The 22,258-nt window shown below is 40.3% G+C and overlaps 1 protein-coding gene across 1 annotated transcript in view; it reads right to left on the reverse strand.

Annotated features, from left to right (window-relative positions):
- fip1l1a (FIP1 like 1a (S. cerevisiae)) overlaps positions 1-19,849 on the reverse strand; it is a 35,057-nt gene extending 15,208 nt beyond the window's left edge. Inside the window, exons 1-9 of the mRNA XM_078259720.1 lie at positions 19,783-19,849; positions 19,429-19,495; positions 17,296-17,477; positions 16,382-16,477; positions 16,157-16,272; positions 15,617-15,684; positions 9,823-9,916; positions 9,610-9,706; positions 3,698-3,752 (exon numbers count right to left, since the gene is read on the reverse strand). Of these exons, the coding sequence (XP_078115846.1) occupies positions 3,698-3,752; positions 9,610-9,706; positions 9,823-9,916; positions 15,617-15,684; positions 16,157-16,272; positions 16,382-16,477; positions 17,296-17,477; positions 19,429-19,495; positions 19,783-19,849 (842 nt within the window). The remainder of the gene's footprint in view (positions 1-3,697; positions 3,753-9,609; positions 9,707-9,822; positions 9,917-15,616; positions 15,685-16,156; positions 16,273-16,381; positions 16,478-17,295; positions 17,478-19,428; positions 19,496-19,782) is intronic.
- Between the last annotated feature and the right edge of the window lie 2,409 nt (positions 19,850-22,258).

Raw genomic sequence — 22,258 nt, forward strand, 5'->3', positions numbered from 1 at the left:
GAGTACAAGTAGAAAGACAACGAAATTAAGTTAGCGTCCAACCAGAAGTGCAAAAAGAGCAGAAAAGTGCAGAGTGATATACAAAGTATAGACAGGTATAGACAGACAAGAAACATAGTGCAGTGTAGACAGTAGTGTACAGTTGGTTTACAGAAGGTGGTTTAGAGTAATATAAATGAAATATAACTATGTGCAGTGTATAAGCAGTTACCTTATAAGAACCGAGTAAATATGGCTATGTAATATGAACAATGTATGAACAACATGTACAGATATGTGCAATAGAAAGAATAAGATAGATATATGCAGTGTATTAACAGAATATATAATAAGAAAATGTACCAAATGTATGAACCATATAGACAGATATGTATAGTATGTACAGCTATGTGCAGTGTGGTAACAGTACCATTGTAGTGCAGAAACAGTAACATTATAGAGTAGTAAGAATAAGTGTATGTGCAGGATGAATAGTATGAAGAGCAGTAGAATATGGTTATGTATAAGTGTAGTTACAGTAATAATGCTGTTTGTTCTACTGTATTTGTGGTATGACGGCGTATTAGGGCAATTATAGGTAAAACAAAAAGTAAAAAAAATACGGAGCCGGGGAGGGGGGTAATATTCCAAGAAAACTTTCCAAGGTTAAGTCATAAATTTAGAAAGATGGATATTCTCTGAGATTAAAGGGGTAAATTCAGGAGAAAAAACTCACAAATTTAAATATTCTCTGTAATTATAAAATCATACAATTCCTAGAGAAAAATGTGAAATTCTCTTTTAGAGATTAAAGTCACAAATATATTTAATTGAAGTTTCTTTCTTCAAGGAACCACATCGCCTCACTTTGTAAGATTGGATCAACCTCATCACGCTACAGACCTCGCCACTCAGAGAATATCAGTTTTTTCTCATATATTTAAGACTTAAATCTTTTTCTTGGAATATTACCCCCCTCCCCCCGATCCATAATTTCTTTTTCTTTTCCCTACAATGGCCCTAATATGCCATCGTAATATTTGTGGTGACATCTGAAGTCAACATGTTCAAACTTCTTGTTGAATATCTATTCCAAGCAGGGATATAGTGCCAGTTATCATTCAACTTGATATCATGCTCATCAATTCATCCTAACATTGCCAAAAGAAACAGAGGGAGCTAACAAATGTACAGATGAATCAATGAATGAAATATAGTGGACTACTCTACAGCATGATCAAAGCACTTTTCCAAATGCACAGCTGTGTTTTCCAAGTGTTTGAAGTGACTGGCTCAATGTCAAAACGCATGGAGGGCATACTTCTGCAAATATCTGGATCTTCTGCCCGTCCACGTGGCCTGGACCCACACCCGCTTCCAATTGAAAACTTCCGAGTGTGCTGAAGGTGTGTATGAAGCTCATCCAAACACACTGGGCCATAAATCCCCTAATAAGCAGGTCCATCAATCCCTGTGCTACATCAGCACTGACCCGGCCAGTTTTCTCTCTCTACAATTAGTATTTTGCTGTAGCAGAGGCATAGAGATATAGAGAGGCTTGTTTATGAATGGAGACAGAGTGAATGAATGGAAGAGTGAGTCCGCTGGCATCTATATTGCACTCAGTTAGGGCTATTAAAGGAAATACGGTATAATCCCGCATAAAACAATAACAGTCAGATTTAAAATAACGAACACAAGCAAAATAAATTGCATAACTGGAGAAGAATTATTCAAATCAGCTCAAGCTGAATTTCAATGTTTCTGGTTTGTCATTTACAAAATGGTGCTGCAATATTAGACAGTTGAGTGAATGTCTGCTTCTGGCATTGTTTTAGTTATTCTGCTATTTTTTCCCCTGCAAAGACATGTTTTATTGTGCTTCCTGCTAGCTTGTGCGTTGTCAGATTAAGACACCAGTCACATTGTGTGAATCTAATACACCAAAACAATTAGGTTAACATGTCCAAATAAAGATTTTTAAACTACCTAGATTCCCTTCGAACTATTAATTTGATTATCATTCAACACTTCCTGTGTCTATATGTCACAATAAACCCATACAGTATACAATTCTTGTACCTGGGAAGGTGTTTCTATGAACAGTACAGTAGTGTTGGGTTTTCATTTAACAGCATGCCAACATCTGTTGTTTTCATTGGTTTGACTTGTTCAGCAGTGCTTTTCCCAAAGATGATTGTACTCAATTTTTCATTTAATTCGACAAATACATTAGATTTAGACAGTGGGAATGTGAAAGACTCTCTATAAAGAACTCCCTATAAAGGCACATCATTGGGAAATTAGCCCAATCCTTGTTTAAATACTAAATATGGACGTTGGGAGCCTTATGGACCCTTGGCCCTGCGCACAGCATGGGGAGCCAGGGCCCAGATCATGCCAGGAGTACCTGCTGTTCCTAATATCCCCAAGAGAGTAGAAACAGTGAGGCAGGGACTATCTGTGTAGAAACTACACGTGTGTGTTGGAGAAAAGTTTAAAAAAAGGAAATGATTCATAAAGCGTACGGAAGATGGCTGGCAGAGTTCATAGGAACAGCAAGTCCCTGAAGGATGTAAGGATTTGGCAGATGGACTGAGATGTGAGAAAAATCATCCTTTAGGACAGAGCCCCGAGTCAATTCAGGCACACACACACACACACACACACACACACACACAGCAAATTAAGAGAAAGGGAAAGAGTAGGATTGAGAAAAGAAAAAAAAGATGAAAGGCACAGGAAGCTAGAGAGACAGACAAACAGACGAGGGATGGAATGAGACAGGCTGGATATAGACAACATCCAAGAGAAACAAGCTCAGCAGCAAACAAAAAGGGAGTGGAGCTGCATTGACGGGCCTTGGAAGAAAACGCAGGAGAGCCTGGGGTACAACGTGGCCCACTTGTGATGTAAGTAGCAAGGGCGTAACTTCGGTTTCAACATTGGGGGGGTTGAGATCTCCACTTTTGAACAAAATTGAAATTTTGAGCATATATATTTCTGCATTCTGCTGAATGTTCTGCAACAATTTATGTTGCAAATGTCTTTATATATGTAAAGGAAGAAAAATTATAATAGTTTTTTTTTTGGGGGGAGGGGGGATTGCACTGGCCAGTTTTGATTATTGGGGGAGTTGTAAGTAAGTATTGTAAATTAGAGCTGAAATGTGGGAGTTTGCAGACAGGTTGTGGCATAGATCGGAAGACGGGAGTGGGGGATGCCTTGGATACTGATAAACAGGCTAAAACAAGTCTGTCTTGCTGTCTTGCTTTCTACCTTATTTGGCCATTGGTGCAAGCTACAAGATCAGCAACAGAGCACAGTGATAAAATGGATCCAGCTCGTAATGAAAATGTCAGAAAACCTAAATACGGGTTGTTCTTTGGTGTCAAATAAGAGCCACTTCAGTCTGCCTCAGAAACGAGGAAACTGCTTCCAACAGCAATTACTCTGTTTTAAATGTTCAGCACTAATGCACCTTTTATAAATGATCTCTGTGCCAGTCTCTGACTAATGTTTTTCTTTTCTTCCCACATTTCTGCTGAATTTGTTTCTTACTGCACCTGAGTCAAACCCTCCTTGTAAGATCAGTGTACTGTTTCTCTGACAGTGTCTCCATCCCTCCTATGGTTTCTCCTGCCCCCATAATACTGCAGCCACTACATTCAGACCTCTGTGGAACCAGACATGCATGATGACAAATACATGGACTCACCCATCCAAAGCAGCAAACGGGGAGGCAGACAGGGGTCTTGATCGGAAAAGGAAAGCTGCGTGGAGAAGAAGACAAAACTATGAGACAGTGACCAGGTTTACATATGATTATATATAAAATGATCTAAGACTGCATCTCATCTACACCCAACCTCAGGTTGTAAACCTCTTCAAAAAGAGACCATTAATCCGGATTAACTTTCAGATGTTTTTTGTTTTCTAAAATATTGTGGTCCACGCTGAAACATGGCTATATCTTTTCTTCTTTATCTTATATTTGCTAAATTGGCAAACAACTACACTGTGTAACCACCATCATCTGTGAGGAGTGTTACTGGATGGACACACTGGGGCAGAACTGTGGCAGACATGCTCTACTTTGCCTTAGCTAGTCTCGCATTGCCAGACCTTCCTCCACAGCGCTGCGGAGGAGGGTCTGGCTAGTCCACACAACAATCCGGGATGGGAGAAAAACGTGCTCTGGTTCATTGGCATTTCTGTAAACCAATCACAATCGTCTTGGGCGGAGTTAAATAGCCTCGGGAAGAAACTTGTTTTGGTGGAACATTTGCACCCTGAAAAAGAAAACGGCACATACAATATTAAATGAAGTTGACTGTTGACACAAAATAGCAACATAAGCTTTTTAAATTAGCTGGATACATGGTTAAACATCATTTGCTCTTACCAGTATATCACCATGTGTATTGTGTCCTTAGCAAATCCCCAAAACGTCCCAGTTGGAGAGTAAATGCTGTAAACATATTCTTTGTAAATCTTTACAATCATTCCCTAAATGAACCAAGCAGGCCTGCCTTTTTGCACGATCTATATTTTCCTTAGAATTTGCCATTTTCAGCGTGTAATGTTACTCCGAGGTTCCGGTTAAAGGGGTGGTTCAGAATTTTGGACATCGGACCTCATTTCCAAGTTAGCCAGTGTGATATTTATCAGTGAAGACCGTTTTCAACACGTTTCATCCAGTCTTTCTAGTTGCAGAGTTCGCTGGTGCTAGGCTAGCCCAAGTCTTACCCACTCCACAGTACACCCGAGGCAAATAAATGATAACGCCAGACTATCAATGTAAATGTCTGTGTTGATAGAATAATGTTAGAAATAAAACTATCCTTGCATCGCATTGCAATAGTTATACTTTGTTCCCTGTAGTTGGTAGGAGGCATAGGCTACGGCGGACTGATATTAACTAGGCTACCGAGGAAGCCGGTTTCCACGACAATGTGTTGAAAACTGTCTCCACTGATAAATAACACACTGGCTAACTTGGAAATGAGGTCCGATGTCCAAAATTCTGAACCACCCCTTTAATGTTGCTCAATCCGACCGAAGTTTAAAGTTAACTCAAAGAAAGTGTAAAGTAATGGACATCCGGCGGAACTTCCGGCAGCACCGGAACTATCCAGTAAATGAACCGCCGCTGACTGTAGACTTTGAATTAGAAAGTTAAAGCTCTGTAGTCTATGATGGGCATGGTCTGAGATCAAACCCAGTTCACCTGTACTACAATGAAAACACATGTGCAATGTATGCCTCATGCAATGGGGGTTTTATTCTGTTTTCTGCCCTGGTTTTCTCCCCAATTTCAAATGTCCAATTCCCAATGCAATGCAGTCATTTTGAATGCCAACTCCACTGTTAGCCTGGAGAGGGAGTTGACATTAACAACACACAACATCATTTTGGTATTAGCACTACTACTTTTTCAAGCTTGCTAACTGGATTTCTGCCTTTGCTGAAGATGAGTTTGCATCTCAATTCAAGGAAAAGATTCAGCAGACAGTTCAGGCGTTGGCACAGTAATACAGAGCCAGGGTTTAATAGGCGATTATGCTGGGGTATTTACCTTCATTTGGCTAATGTTACTTAATACTGTGTGCTTAAATTACTTGCAGTATAATCTGTACACAATACATTTAAGCAAAAGCAGAACATTCAAAACATATGTTGTTCTATAATGCAAATTCTTAAATCAGATTAACTAAGGTTTCAATAATTTGCCTTTTACGTTACTTCCTTAATAATGTGTCAGCAATAATAAAGTGGAACAAATAACAGGAATGCAAGGCACAAATTAAAAAAAACATCTCCCATTACCAACAACATAAACTAATAATTGATGGCGCTAATCATTTGAAGGTAGAGAAATTAGATCAGCCTCAAAATGTCAGAGCAAAAACATGTGTCAGGTGCTACTTTCCTTTTCCTCCATCGATAAAACAGAACGAGTCAAACGCTTGGGTGCACAGTTAATGGTTCCACTTGTAACAATGCATTTTACATGACCAAGCAACACAATCAGTTCTAAATCACACTTAGTCTGCAATGAATACACACTCACATACGTACACACACACACACACACACACACACACACACACACACACACACACACACACACACACACACACATAGAGATGCCTTTGAAGAGCCAAAGCAAAAACACACATTCACATCTGGATACCATCCCCTTCCTTTTTCCATAAAGACCCCTAATGTGAGAGTGGCTCAGAGCAGTTTTCAACAGCATACAGAACACACAGAAAATGGTTGAAACAGGAGGAAGAATAATAAGAGCTGTAGGACGTTCATGCTTGAATATGAAAAAGGAGCACAGGGTGCCCTGTATGTCAGTAAAATGTAGAACATATTCCTGCCCTTTCAAATATCGTCCCACAGAGTTGAGAGGGCCTGAACTGCTCACTATAGAACACTGTCTTATACACTAGACGCAGCCCAGCTGGGTGATCACGACTCTAGTTGCAGTTTTCTCCTGAACAGCGGTGGCGCTAACAGACGTTGCTCTTTCTACGGACTAGAAGAAGAAGAAAAAGGTAAACAACGGCAGAACTGGCTGCAGCATTGCCGTCAATGCTTTGATGTGATTCGATGACCTACTTCGTCGGATCAAGGCTTTCATTCACCATAAAATAACTCATCTTAACCCAGTAAGTTTATAAGAGAGACTTGCAGTCACTGTGAAAGTCCTGGCATCCGGTTGTCGGCGAACCTGTTCAGGCCTCCCGTTTCCGCTTTGTCGGAAAAAAAGAGCCATGCGCGACCTTTGCTCGCGCGCCATAAATCGGGCGCGCCGGCAGGATATTACGTCATTTTGACGTCACTTTGACGCGTCTAGTGTAAAACACCCTTGACCCAGCAAGGCCTATGGTACTTCAGACACCTGGACACCCAAGGGAAGACACACACACACACACACACACACACACACACACACACAGACAGACATACGCACATAAACTACCAGGCCCTAAAGAAAGAAAGGAAAATAGCAATATTCAATACTATCGAATCGCAATACTTCTAGAATTGAATAAATGAAAATCGCAATACAAACCAAATTGGCGCCCATGTATCGTGAAAGAATCAAATCGGGATTAAAAGCATGTCGTCCCAGCCCTAGTAACTATAGAAAATACTAGAAGTAGGTAATAAAAAGTGATTCCCACGGTAATTGTGCTGTGTAGTGCATATGCATACACAAACTGTAGACACACATGCGCTCACAGTAAACACCAGCTCGTCCACACACATGCCATCAATGTTAGCGTGAATGAGTAATTGTTTCTACCTGTGGGGATTGCAAGTGAGTGTTTGATGGGGGTTGGGGTTCCATGCTTGGCAGCATATGAGAGAGCTAATGGCTGAGGGCTAATTGCCGCCGTTTGTGCTTGCGTGGCTTTCTCTCTCATGCTAATGTTTCACAGAGCTACAGGCTGCAGGCTTTTAGATGGAGCTGATATCTCGCATCGAACCATATGCTGTCCGTTCTGCACTACAGCAGAGGTCGGAGTTTTCTTTTTCTTAGGTAAAGGCTACTGTGTCCCGCACTCTGAGACGCAGCGATGGACAGATGTGCACAATCCCTCGTGTAGTGACAGTGTCCTTTCATTGCCCTGCCGCCTGTAAAGAGCAAAGCCATTAGCTGCTGGTCTAAAGCTTCCTGAAAAAAAAGTCTTTCTCAACTACAAACCTTAAAATCAGTGTTAAGTGGGCTCAGACTTTCTTGGAAATGATGACTACATCATCTTAGTGTTTTAACATATAATGTGCGTGCTGATATTCCTGGTTTCGATTGGAATGATAAGCACTATCAGGGGTCAGTAGTTCTCATCAACAACCCTGATCTGAGGCATAATGGGATGGCCAATTGAAAAAGAACTGCACATCTGCTTGGCTATGATCCTCAGTCGATGTATCAATGCCAAATGGAAGGACACTCACATACAAGCTGTGTTGCAACATTGACTGTAGTGACCCACTAACCGGCTGTAGAAAGCATTAGCTGCAGCACACAGCAGCAGTCAGCCTCACCTTGGCTGTGCGCTATTCTGCACTGATAGATGACATGGGAACAACCCTGCAATGACACAGTTCCACTCCAAAATCTGCACCGATCAAACACACTTGGCATCTAATGTGACCTTAATGAAAAACAAACAAAAATTAAAGGAAAAACTTCTTTCCCTCTGCCCTATTCCCTACGGTCAGCCTGTTCAGCACATTTCTCCTGCCACAATATGCTGGCCCAGCACTTCTTTTTTTTTTTTTTACCCAGGGCTATTTTTATCATGTTGCACATTTGCATCACAAAAGCAGGCCGGGCCTATAACTTTAATAAAGGGGAGGGGCCTAGATAAAAGCTACGCAAATACACTTCAAAGCTGGAGTTGACTGTTCAAAGCTGTAGTCGGCAGGATGTTTGATATTTTGGTTGTATTAGCAGCTCTGGCACGGGTTCACCAGGCAGTATGGGGCTCACTGAGAGTGTGTGAGGGGTAAGAAGGGGCCCTAAACCAGCGCATCTATTTTGGAACCTTTGAAGATGAAGATATGGCATGTGCTCAGCTGTGTGCTTAGACCCGGGAGCCTTCCTGGATTTCTATCTGATTCACTACAAAGACCAAGAGGAAGTCTGAAGACTGACAGCACCTGGATGGCACTATGGACACCTGCCTGCAGGAAGACATATATCCATACGATCTCTTCTTGCTTACACACACACACACACACACACACACACACACACACACACACACACACACACACATATGCACCTCTGTCCTTCAACTCCACAGGATTATTTATTATGACATGTGTTGCAGCTTCACAAACACACATGGTCAGATTGCCATTAGTCATTTGTGCAGCTGCATGATGCGTGATGTGGCCCACAGAGGGTTCTCATGGGGCCCTTTCCACCTGAAATCTCCACTTAAATCTACTCCCCCAGCTTCTTAAAAGACAACTCATCTGTTTGTTATCATAGCGTCAGATGAGAAAAAAAACAATATGCAAGGAGATTTTCCTATTAAAGAGATATTTAGTGGATTTTAAACCAGCTCTGTGTCATCTTAGTGTGGGCAGTGTGTACAGATGAACGGTGTGTGGCTTCCCTTTGTGGCACTGCTTTCCATGTTTTGTGTTATCCGGGGGTTAAAGCTATAGTGCGTAGGAAGTAATGACAACAACACTGTCGGCGTGTCCACATGATACAAGCCTTCCGTGATCACGTACGCGCCCCCTACCCCTCATCGATGCAGTTGCTCCCAGCCAAGGAGGACACGGATTAAAAAAAACATGATGGACTCTTCAGAAGAGGTAAATATCTTCACTCGAGTTTCTGCGCGGGAATGTCACCAGACGCCATAATCTCCTGAACATAGTCATACTGAGAAATACAGAGAGTTGTGTGGAGCTGATAGTCTTAATTAGCTTTGTAGCAACTAATTTGGCAATAGCTTGAATGTAACGGACGTTCATTAATATAAAAAAGTTACGCACTAAAGCTTTAAGCCAAATCATCACACAGTGCCCACACTAAAATGACGCAGAGCTGGTTTAAAAGCTTTTTCCCAGGGTGGTTGCAGGGTGACTTACGTGGTGGAGGGATATATGCAAATAGAGAATTGATGTTTGATGGAGAGGACGGATAAGAAGTAAATCTATCCTCCTCGGGGGACATCTCAGTAGTCACCTGCAATGTAAACATAGCTATTAATAGCTTTAGTGACATTGTCTTTGTTTCTCTCACACACACACACACACACACACACACACACACACACACACACACACACACACACACACTACCTGAGAATGGTTTTCTCCATCACTGAGACTTCGGCGCCTTTCTACTCTGGATCCCCGTTGTCCTTTATTCGCATTATTGGTAGCACTTGGCTGTCTGTTGATCAAGTTACATGATAAACAGTCCACATCATATCCATTCAAAATTGTGATACAGTGCCAAAAATAGCAGGTGAGCCTTTCTTAAAGATTAGTCATTTTTTACATTCACCTTTTAATGTACACTTGCATAACATTTAAAAAAAAAAAAACAGGACTTTGCCCTAATCTCACTCCCCATGTCCCGACTACAACCAACTGCAGGTCCATTAATGCATTAAACCTCCTCATCTAGGTCATCTTGCCTTCTTCACAGAACAGCCCTTTACAATCCTAACCACCCCTCCCACCCCCCATCGAGCATCTACACACATACACCCACACACACATACATGGGATAATAACCCCTTTCTGTCACTAGGACGTAATCAGCAGCAGAGAAGAACATACAGAAAAAAAAGATGGCAGCTCAACAGGGAAGTGCTTGAAGCTCCTTAATGTCTCTTTGGCTCGCTTCAGCTTTGAAATACAAACCAAATAAAAATTTGAACATAGTAGCTTTGTAGTTAGAGAACGATCACTTTCTTTTACATTCTGATACATGGATTTAAACTAGGAGGGGAAATTGTGACTGAAATGAATCCCACTGACATCCCAGGAGACAGCTATATTGCAGGGTAGGCAATATCAGTGGCGAACATCACACACAGATCAACAAATACAGCAAGAGCATCACATTTTCCCACTCTCATATAGAATGAGACGGCTGCTGTGTCAAAGCCTCATTGAACACATCACCCACTACATAATAAAGTGTGTGTATTTGTCTCTCTGGCATGCTACAGTATGACTTCCTGGTTCCCCCTCCGGTCCAGCTCTGTCACTCAGAAACAGGGGGATGCATGACGCCACATAGCGTTCAGATCCACATCACCTCCCCTGAGGGGCAACCTTGCAGACGGAGGGGAACATTATCAAAGGACAAATCTTTAATAAAGTGGCCAGTCCTGCCAGTAAGCATCCTCGACAGCTATTTCACTAAATAAGAGGGAGTAAGGGAAAAGATGCTGTTGTGTATGAGCAAAAGGCATACAGCACCTCGTCCATGAATAAATGCAAAATGCATGCTGGGACTGGATGCGTTTTACTAACATGACAAGCATCTGTTGCACATGAGTGTACACATAAATGAAGGAGGCTGTAAATTACCATGGGCCCAGTCTATAACAGCTGTGTCTCCCACAGGCTTCAGCCCGCTCTGGTGCTCCAAACGTCCCCCTAAAAGCTTCACATTAACCCTTGTGTTGTCTTCCTGTTGACCACTAACTTGTTGTCCTTCGGGTCAGACAACACACTTTTTTCAATACTTTTTTTTATTCATGGTCAATACACTTCATTTATATGATATTATAACTAATATTTGAGTTTAAACAAAGCAGAAATTATGAATTATTTTGACCAATAGTTAAGATCTGAGGATGCTGAGTGGATCACATTACATTACATGTCATTTAGCTGATGCTTTTATCCAAAGCAACTTCCAATTGCTACATATATGTCACAGGCCACACGCCTCTGGAGCAACTAGGGGTTAAGTGTCTTGTTCAGGGACATGTTGGTTGATGTATCGCAGTGGGAATCGAACCCAGACTTCCCACACCAAAGGCATGTGTCTTGCTCAAGAGCACCTTGGCAGTGCCCAGGAGGTGAACTGGCAAGAATTGGTAAGATGCCCTTACGTAAATCCTCATTAGGACAAACAGCCTTTTCTGTTTGGGGAATCAATATGTGGAACTCGTTACCTACTCAACTTAAAAATGATCCTGACTGGGATCATTTTAAACGTTGTTGAAGAGGGAGCAGTCATGTAGTCATGAATAATCTGGTGCTCCTGTTTTATGGTGATTGATTGTATTAGTCTGTGTTTTGTATTGCTTTGTCTATATTTTCTTGTGAGTTTTGCATTTAAAGGTATGTATCTATTGATGAGTTTGTGTTCTCTACTGTCTTTTATGTCTTTTAAGTGTTGGGTTATTGTATTTTTAAAAAAAGGGTCCATCTGGGGACGTGCATTGCGAATTAGCTTAGGCTATAAATTCCGTGGTGTGTGGCATAGGTCTACGCTACATACTTGTCCCCTTACAAATAAACACAAAAAAGGGAAGGAACAGAGTCATTTGACAACACAAAGCTGACCCATTTAAACGTACAATATGTAACTTTCTGTCGCTAGGGGTCTCTCAACCAAAACAATGGATTGTAAACACAGACGTTTGATGACATAGGGAAGTTGCGTGGAATTATGGGAGTTTTTATTGTTAAACACTCGTTAATTAGAATGCATCTGTTCACGGACGAGTTTACCCATTCAAGTTTATTCACGTTACGTTTAGTAACGTTTATTCATGTCATGCTAATAAAATAGCTGCAGTTTCCCCAACATAATTACGTTTTTCTTGATTCAATCTGTATTGGTAGCTGGCTGACCAGTTAGCTAGTGAGCCAGCAAGCTAACATTAGCGGCTAACGTTAGCAGGTTTTACCACACGGACAGGGTTTGTTGTAACGCTAGCTAGCTACTCAACGAGGCTGAAAGACGGGTGTGGGAGGGGATTGCAGGGGCAATCTCAGCTATGATGTTCAATGCCTGTTGTGCAGCAGCAGAACATCTCCCAGCTGCCCGATCTCCCCCTTCACTTTTCTGTTATCTTAACTATTCGTTTTGGTGCTTAACCCACCTGTTGTCGGATTAATTTAGCTAGCTAACTGTAAAGACAGCTAAACGCGAAGGGGGGAGAAATTCGGCAGGGAGGAGATTTTTGGAACAAACACCGTTAACGTTTACGGAGACGTAGCTAGCTAGCTAACATTATGGATGGCCGATGTTGTGACTAGGATGCCTGGGCTAGCAGACGAGGTGGCCGAGTGGTTAAGGTGATGCCTGGGTCTGATATTCTCTGTTTCCCGACGCTTCATAAAACTGCCGTTAGGGCCGTTAGCACCCGGCACCGGCTGGGGCTAACGGTAACTAGCTATTGCTACATGTCCCAGCTGTGTTGTCAGCTATCATCCCGAATGAAGTCTCTTTGTGCCGGGTGAGTGAGGCAGGCAGACCGGAGTGTGCTAGCTGGCTAAATTAGCATTAGATTAATCGTCTATCTAGCTATACAGCTAACGTTAACGTTACTAGAGAACTTATTTGTGGGTTAGCGCAGTGCTGCTTTTATCCATGGTCAAAAAAATTATACTACTAATAACTTTATGAGCGTAATGAGTAATGCTGTAACCCTATGATGTTATCCACCAAGCATTAGCTAGCATGAATGTCTGCTACTTGTCAACCAGCACATACATTGTAGTAACATTAAGCTGGATTACTATTGATATGTATCAATAAATAAGGTTTCTGCTGTATTTTGTTGCAAAGTGGCATGTAATTAATCACAAAATGATGCAATTTGGCAGAAAAAGCAGTGTTACCAGTATTTTTTTCTGTGATATTGTATGATTTACAAATACTCTCGAACGTAGCATCTGGGTGCCCGTGTATTGCCGGAAGTAACGAGTAATTAGATGGTGAAAGGTTATATGACGCCACTGACAGGCGACTAAATGAAATGTGACGTGTCTGAAAATAAAATAACAGATTTTTCTGGGTTTGTCATTTGATGGAAACATTTGGGATAGTATAACTACACAACTCAAAAAAATATATAACATAGGTATGGTCGTTTTTAGACATTTTAATGCAGAAAAGTTACATATTGTACCTTTAATGTTGATGGAATGGTTTTTCTATTATTGTATTACTCTTATTTTTCCCCACTATTTCCCCGTTGCTCAGGAGGGAATGCTGGGTCTGTAAATTAGAGTATGGCCTAGACCTCAGGGTTCAACAATAAGGAAACGCCACTTTGGGCAAGTAAATATAACAACCCACTTGCCCATTCGGGCATCATTGTATCATAATCATTTGATTTGAATGTCCCGTTGGCCAATGAAGAATTGAGTAGCTGCTTGATGCTTTTGATGTTCTTTTCGACATTTTATTTTTTTACAGTTTTGATGCTTTCAACATTTGACTTTTGTTGGACTTTTTGTACGTTTTAGTTTACTTTTCTTTTTTTACTTTTTTTTTTAAACGTTTGTCCTGGTATGGGGCTAGTAAAAATATACTTTGGGCAAGTCAAAAAAAAATTTACCCTGGACCTGCTCCCTAGGAAGAGTGTCATGAGACAACTTGTGTTGTCATTTGGTGCTATAGAAATACAAATTGACCTATGTGTTATATGCATTAAATGTGTTTAATCCAATGTATGTAAATTAATTCAATACTCTAGTTGTATTGAGAAAGTATTAAGCTCTTTTACTCAAGTACAGAAGTACATAAAGGAAAATGTAGTTAGAGTATCAAAAGTAAAAGTACTCATTAAACAGCAAAATGTCCTGTGTCAGAGTGTTATATACAGTAGTATATGTATCAGTATTACAAGTATTTTCATGTCACAGCTGGTCAAGGCAATACTTTAATCTCAATTTTGATTTATAACGGTATATCATATTTTATTAGCTAATATACATAGGAAATACAACAACAACAAGATGTAGGAGAGTAAAAAGTGAAATGTTTTCCTCCTTTCCTATCCTGTAATGTAATAAAGTAGAAGTATAAAGTAGCATAGAATGGAAATACAAGTAGGTCAAAATAATTAAGTACTTCTTTACTTTGCACTGTGAGTGCAAAGTGGTGGCAAGATATTTTTGGCAGAAAAAGTTTAAAATGAATACATGTAAAAAGTGGGTCTTAAAGTCTGAAAAAAATATTAGCTGTGAAATATTGTTCATAATGAAGCCTCAATTACTCTGAGTGTCTACATACCTTCTAAGGCTGCACTGCAATAAATCACAATTATATCGAAATCGTAATATGGACTAGTATAATCTCCAAATCGCAGGGCGGCGCAATATTTGTTAATGGCAAAATATGTGTCAAACCATTCTTAATAAAGTATTGTGGTGCTGCAGAGACGTCCCGGCCTATAAATCGTATACTATAAACTAAAGAAAAAAATCTTTGTTTGGAACAGATCCTCGTAAAAATCACACTATAATCATTTTAATTTCTTTTCATTTTAATAATTTAATAATAGCAGCCCCTAATACCTTCTATGAAATATCCCTTCGGAGCCTTTAACAGATGAACATTGGTCTCTGTTTACCTCAACACTTTTGGGATCCCTTGCCAATACAACCCCTAATATGCTGAGCCCATCTTAGGATCAGAGGAAACAGATGGCACCAGGCTGATAGTTGTTGTGTCACAAACAAACAGAAACAAGCAGCTGCCAACCTCGCCAGGCTCTGGGCTCTGAGTTATAGCAAGGAATGTGATGTGGGCTGAAGCAATTCAGTGTCCAGCGTCAGTTCTGGCAGGCCAAGTAGTCAAGACGCCGCTAACCGCTATTGGCCAACAACATGGTCGCATCAGCTGATCTGCGTCAGCGCATCAGCTGGTCAATTCCCTTCGCTGTTAAATGGCTACACTTAAACAGACGCTTTAGTTTGTTCCTAACTGCTTGCTGCTCGCATCTATGCAACCCACCTCCTCCCCAGTTCCACCTTGTCGTGTATAACGTGGCATAGGCTTCTATGTCATCGTTGTTGTCGTCGTTCTTGACTTTGATGGACCTGAACTGAAACAGAACTGAAGACACAGACAATGAGAGTAGGTATAGAAGACATAGACGTAGTAACTAACCTGGAAGCTAGTATAGAGGGGCTGCCTGATGAAGGAGGAGCAGGAGAAGATTCTTTTTCCTTCTGGGCCTGAGTGGGATTACAACAGTGTTAGAGTAACAGTGTCTGTTGTGATTCATGTAGGGCTGGGCAATATATATCAATATTATATCGATAACGTGATATGAGATAGATATCGTCTTAGATTTTGGATATCATAATATCACATAAGCCTGGTTTTACAGGCTGTATTACAGTAATGTAATTTTCTGAACTTTCCAGACTGTTCTAGCTGTTCTATTCACTTAGTCATTATATCCACATTACTGATGATTATTTATCACAAATATCATTGTGTAAATATTTTGTGAAGGCACCAATTGTCAACCCTACAATATCGATATAGAGGTATTTGGTCAGAAATGTCGTGATATTTGATTTTTATCCATATCGCCCAGCCCTAGATTCATGTTATCAGATTATCTTCTCCCTCTTGTGTTTATGGTGTCTTGGAAAAAAGAAGACTGTTGACTAAATCACATCAGTGATCATCTTTTCTTACCATGATTTTAGTGTATAGTTTTCTATTAGCTTTACGGACTTTCGACTGTTTCGTAGAGTAGGTGTTCCAGCTCTCTTCATCGAAACCAAAGTTAAAGTAATCGGAGATGTTAGCACCTAAAAGCAAAAACGCAAAATAGTATTGAACAAGTCCACAGCAAAGTTTACACATAGTACACGATGCAAAGAATCTCCTACGTCTGCAGGCTCAAAGACCACTACTTACCAGCTTTCCTCCATGGCTTTTCCTCTGAAGCCTTTGGTACTGGGATTCCTGGGATATTGTCCAATGCATCCGTGTCTAGTCCCTTTGTATTACCAACTGTAAAACATTTGAAAGGATTCAAGCTGTCTGAATCAAACCACTCACTATCCCCGAGGACTTTAATACTGAAGATTTTGTCATTTTTAAAAAGGCTACCAGACATTTCTTTTAGCATAAAGAAACCATTAAACTGAGCTGATGTGCAGTAGTGAAGCCAAAGTCTGCAAAGTGAAGAGGCTAACTAATGATGAAGGTGTTAGGAATGTGCATCCCTGGGCCATCTCAACTCTCAACTTGCTGTTTCATGAAAGACCTATATTGAAATTAAACTGTATTATGATGAGGCTTAAAGTATTTCTATTTTAAAGTATTTTTTTTTAATGTAAAAATGTTTAACTGTGCAACTGTTTTTTGCTTAATCAATTACAAAAAGAAATACAAATTGAAGGGTTGTAGACTCCTGGAAGAAATTACAGCACTTTCTTAAAATCAACTCAATTGTGCCTCTTGGACAATTTAGAAATCTAGTTTTAAACCTGCAAACTTCTGCTTGTAACTGCTTGACATAGTTGCATTTTCTTTTGCACCCTTATTATCCTAATTCATTTATCAAATCATTTTCTAATTCTGTTTATTGTCTTTCTATATTTCTTAGGATTGTACTTTCTGTGTTGTTGTTCTGTATTTGTCTTTGACTCGATGACAGGGAAAATGAGGGTTCGCCCCTCAATGACCTCTCGAGGATAAATAAAGGTTGAATGAAGGAATGAATTTGAAGAAAGCCTGAGGGCGGAAACGTCATCAGAATAAAAAAAGAGATACTGTATGCATATGGAGCCAGAGACTTTGTTCTTATTTAAAAGAAATACAAATACCTTCCTGGTCCTTTATTTTTGTTTTGTTTTCTTTTTCTTCCTGGTCCTTTTGTCTTGTGAGGGTGGTGTTGTCTGTTGATTTGTCCTCTGAGCCATCACTAAAAGGTGTGTCAGGGTACACCGCAAATGCGTGTGCGCTCCATTCAGCATCAGTTTTCAGATGCACCGGTGTGTTCTCAGAGCTGCAAGAAAACAAGAGACACACACATTATCAACAAAGTTATCTCCATCATCACGACATTACGTTGAACACTGAGAAACACTGCGTTCTGGGTTGAGGGCTAATAACCTAATTTACAATGGCACCTCCAAATTCAAGACTAATACATCACACAAAAAAACAATGAATATATCTTAAAGCTCCATTTTGACAGAAGTGGGTTCCTGACAAATGATGCACATTCATATTATGCCCAACAGGCAAAACAAACACAATAAAAGGCTGAAAGATTTAACATTATTTTGTCAGAAGATGGAAAGTAAACAGCCTCATATGCACGTCTGCACAGTGACACAAAAATCGCTGTATTCATCAGCACTGTCATTGTCGCTGGCTTCATCATCTTGGACAGCTTTCAAATTACCCCAGAAAACAAAAGAAACACATGAAAATAATGATAATATCCAATTGCATATCGAAACGCAGTTTATTTGGCAGGCGCCGTGACAAAAATGCAAATGAATGTACACAGTAGATGATTATGAAGGCTGGAGATCAAATTCTGCAGTGAGTGTAGCTATTCTGAGCTGAGTGCTTCACTCAGACTTCTCTTGTCAAGACCAATTACAGCACAGGCTAAGTGTCCACTTTTAGAGATTTTTTAGAATATGATATTAATTTATTATTAAAAAGAAACATCAGTTCCACAGCAGTTACCACATGGCACAAAGGCAAACAGGATAAAGCCATCTGAAAAGAGACACACCTTTAAAACACTTTTTTTGTATAGAGGTGACTTATGTTGAATAAATGTAAAGGAGCTGTAGGTAGGATTGTGAAGATCCACCCCCCTTTCTGCTAAAGCCCAAAACGGTCTCCTAAGCCCCTCCCCCCACAAGGGAGCATGAATGTGTGTGAATAAGCAGTGATTGACACGCAGTTAGACACCCCCGGCCCTGATTGGTGCATCTGAACAGGGAGCGGTGGCTTTGCGAATCCCACTCCAGGCTGTAGAGTGGAGCCAGAGGAGCAGTTGTTTTTTAAATGACCTGCTTCATGTAGTTCTACTGGAACATGGGGTCAGTTTCAGCAAATATGACAGAAAGGGAGTTTTATAAGTTTTACCTACTGCACCTTTAATATTATCTTTTCAAATCCAATTATCAACAACTGTTCAGGTTTTGTTGGGATTCTTGAGGTGCATCGGTTTAAGTGCTTTTAAGTGAACCTAAAACAAAGACACTTGACTGTATCCCTTGAATAGCGTACGCGTTCAATTAAAGTCACAAATGCGAGAGAAATGCCATATTTACTCTGAGGCAAAAAGGCTGGAGAACGGAGACCACAGATATCGTCAGTGCTCCAGTTGTGCGATTGCTTACATGCGCATTTCCCAGCTCACAAATAAACACTGCTGGCCTGGCTGCAGATTTTAATGTGCATCAAAAATATATCTTAATGTTGCACATGACTGGCTTCTTGAAATGTCAGGCAGTGCAGACACCATCACACACGTATTGGGCAACACTGTCATTACTGTGCTGCAAAAAGTGTATTATATCTCAATGCTTCATTACCGCCAGCACAGTTCACTCTGACTTTGTTCGCCGCTCTCTCGCTGTCACTAATGGCCCGTCTAACCTGTGTGTTTTGAACTTCTTAATCTTTGGTTAGTAAAAGAGGTATTAGAGAATTAAGCGACCATTACATGTATCATAATTGTATATTGTGGCTGTATTTAAATGTAGCGTTGTGTGGAAAAAGCCGTTACTCTGTTACAAGTAAACAACCCCCAAACAACATTTGCCTCTGGAGTGGAGTAGAAGTATAAAGTAGCAGATAATGGAAATACTGTAAAGTACATGTACCTCAAAATTGTAGCCTACTTAAGTACAGTATCTGTGTAAATGTAGGCTACTTAGTTACTTGTCACCACCGGTAATGACACTGCCTATGACACACATAATACACACCTGGATGGGATTTGAACCTCCTCCTTTTCCTCCTCCTTGTCATCTCTTGTGATCATGTCATAAATCACTGAAACACACACGCACACGCACACACACACACACACACACACACACACACACACACACACACACACAGAACAAATTGAGTCTGAGTCAAAACTTAGTTTTGACACTTTAACTTTAGTAGCTATGCTGTGCTACAGTACATTCACCGGGCCATATGTGGCAAATATAACGCCCATCAGCCATGAGCTCTCTAGGTAGGTTAATCACGTTTAAATGCCGAAAATGAAGACAACAATACATTAACGTGCATTAACGGTTGATGGTTGGCCTATTTCAATTGTACGTTACATTGATATATTTGTCCCTCGTCGCTATCTTCGGTGAAATCTCTGGATTCTGACTCCGATGAAGACATGTTAACATAGAAAATGTACTTTTAAACTAAAAAAATTTAGCTTTTGTTATAAACGTCGATGAAAACGGGGATGTGGGATACCAGTTGTCAGTAAAATTGACAGCAATGCGTTGCTATGGAGAGGCATGTAAGGGAAGTGACGGCACATAAATAAACCCAGCTGTCATTGGTCAGACAGCTGCGCTGAGTTGACCAACTGTAGCCTAACCGTTATCAAAGACAATTGGTTGATATTTCTTTTTAACATGTTTTTAAGAATAAAGTCTACTCTTTTGATTCACTTTTTTGCTTTTCAGCCATTGACATGTCGTTGCAGGTAATGACAGTGAATCCTAGAGACTAGATATATTAAATAAATCGATAACTCTGGACTACTTCATGCGAGTCATTCTTTATTAGTAAAGAACAAAGGCACAACGCCAGTATATACATATACAAAAAGCCAATACCAGAGGTGCATATACAGAAAAAAAATATATGTAGAAAATAAATAAGAAAAGTACAAAAGAAAAGTGTAGTACATATTAAGTCAAAAGTATCACCGGTACATAAGATATTATCAAACACACTCCCAGTCTTATGCTGCGTTCTAGGCAACCCGTAACTCATGGTTTCACAACCTTCTACCGGTGAAAGTGCCCTGGAACGGCAGTCAAACCCGTAACTTACTACTCGTGAACTCGTACCAGATCGTTACTCACACACACATAAACAACAATGTCGACCCCTTTTGATGCTGTACAGATGCCGGTGATTAACTGTGAGAAATGGAAATAAATAGGGAAGGTAAAATAATTCCACATATTGTAATCAAAACAATACACATATGATTGTGTACTACTACAGGTTTATTAAATTAAGCCCAAAATATGTTGCCGACTAGAAATCGCTAGTATCAGCTAGTGCTAGCTAACGTCAACGGTAGGTAGCCGCTGGCTAACGCTAACGCTAGCTAGAAGGGTTTGTCGTGACTTTGCCTGGGACGCTACCAAGTTGTGAGTCGTGACTTGAATCTTATGGGCTAAAAATTGTGTCTGGAACGCAGCATCAATTGCCTTTTTATTTTTAATGTCTCTTATATTGTTGCCGTATTGGTGCAGTTCTTGAAAAAGTGTTCAGATCGTGTATGGAAATGTAACAATGCCACAGTGTGGAAAAAGCCGTTACTCTGTTACAAGTAAACAACCCCCAAACAACATTTGCCTCTGGAGTGGAGTAGAAGTATAAAGTAGCAGATAATGGAAATACTGTAAAGTACATGTACCTCAAAAATTGTAGCCTACTTAAGTACAGTATCTGTGTAAATGTAGGCTACTTAGTTCTGTCACCACCGGTAATGACACTGCCTATGACACACATAATACACACCTGGATGGGATTTGAACCTCCTCCTTTTCCTCCTCCTTGTCGTCTCTTGTGATCATGTCATAAATCACTGAAACACACACACACGCAACACGCACACACACACACACACACACACACACACACACACACACACACACACACACACACACACAGAACAAATTGAGTCTGAGTCAAAACTTAGTTTTGACACTTTAACTTTAGTAGCTATGCTGTGCTACAGTACATTCACCGGGCCATATGTGGCAAATATAACGCCCATCAGCCATGAGCTCTCTAGGTAGGTTAATCACGTTTAAATGCCGAAAATGAAGACAACAATACATTAACGTGCATTAACGGTTGATGGTTGGCCTATTTCAATTGTACGTTACATTGATATATTTGTCCCTCGTCGCTATCTTCGGTGAAATCTCTGGATTCTGACTCCGATGAAGACATGTTAACATAGAAAATGTACTTTTAAACTAAAAAAATTTAGCTTTTGTTATAAACGTCGATGAAAACGGGGATGTGGGATACCAGTTGTCAGTAAAATTGACAGCAATGCGTTGCTATGGAGAGGCATGTAAGGGAAGTGACGGCACATAAATAAACCCAGCTGTCATTGGTCAGACAGCTGCGCTGAGTTGACCAACTGTAGCCTAACCGTTATCAAAGACAATTGGTTGATATTTCTTTTTAACATGTTTTTAAGAATAAAGTCTACTCTTTTGATTCACTTTTTTGCTTTTCAGCCATTGACATGTCGTTGCAGGTAATGACAGTGAATCCTAGAGACTAGATATATTAAATAAATCGATAACTCTGGACTACTTCATGCGAGTCATTCTGGTTACTGTCTTTATTAGTAAAGAACAAAGGCACAACGCCAGTATATACATATACAAAAAAGCCAATACCAGAGGTGCATATACAGAAAAAAAATATGTAGAAAATAAATAAAAAAAGTACAAAAGAAAAGTGTAGTACATATTAAGTCAAAAGTATCACCGGTACATAAGATATTATCAAACACACTCCCAATCTTATGCTGCGTTCTAG

Source organism: Sander vitreus, chromosome 9, assembly GCF_031162955.1.
Source record: "Sander vitreus isolate 19-12246 chromosome 9, sanVit1, whole genome shotgun sequence".
NCBI classification, from domain to species: Eukaryota; Metazoa; Chordata; class Actinopteri; order Perciformes; family Percidae; genus Sander; species Sander vitreus.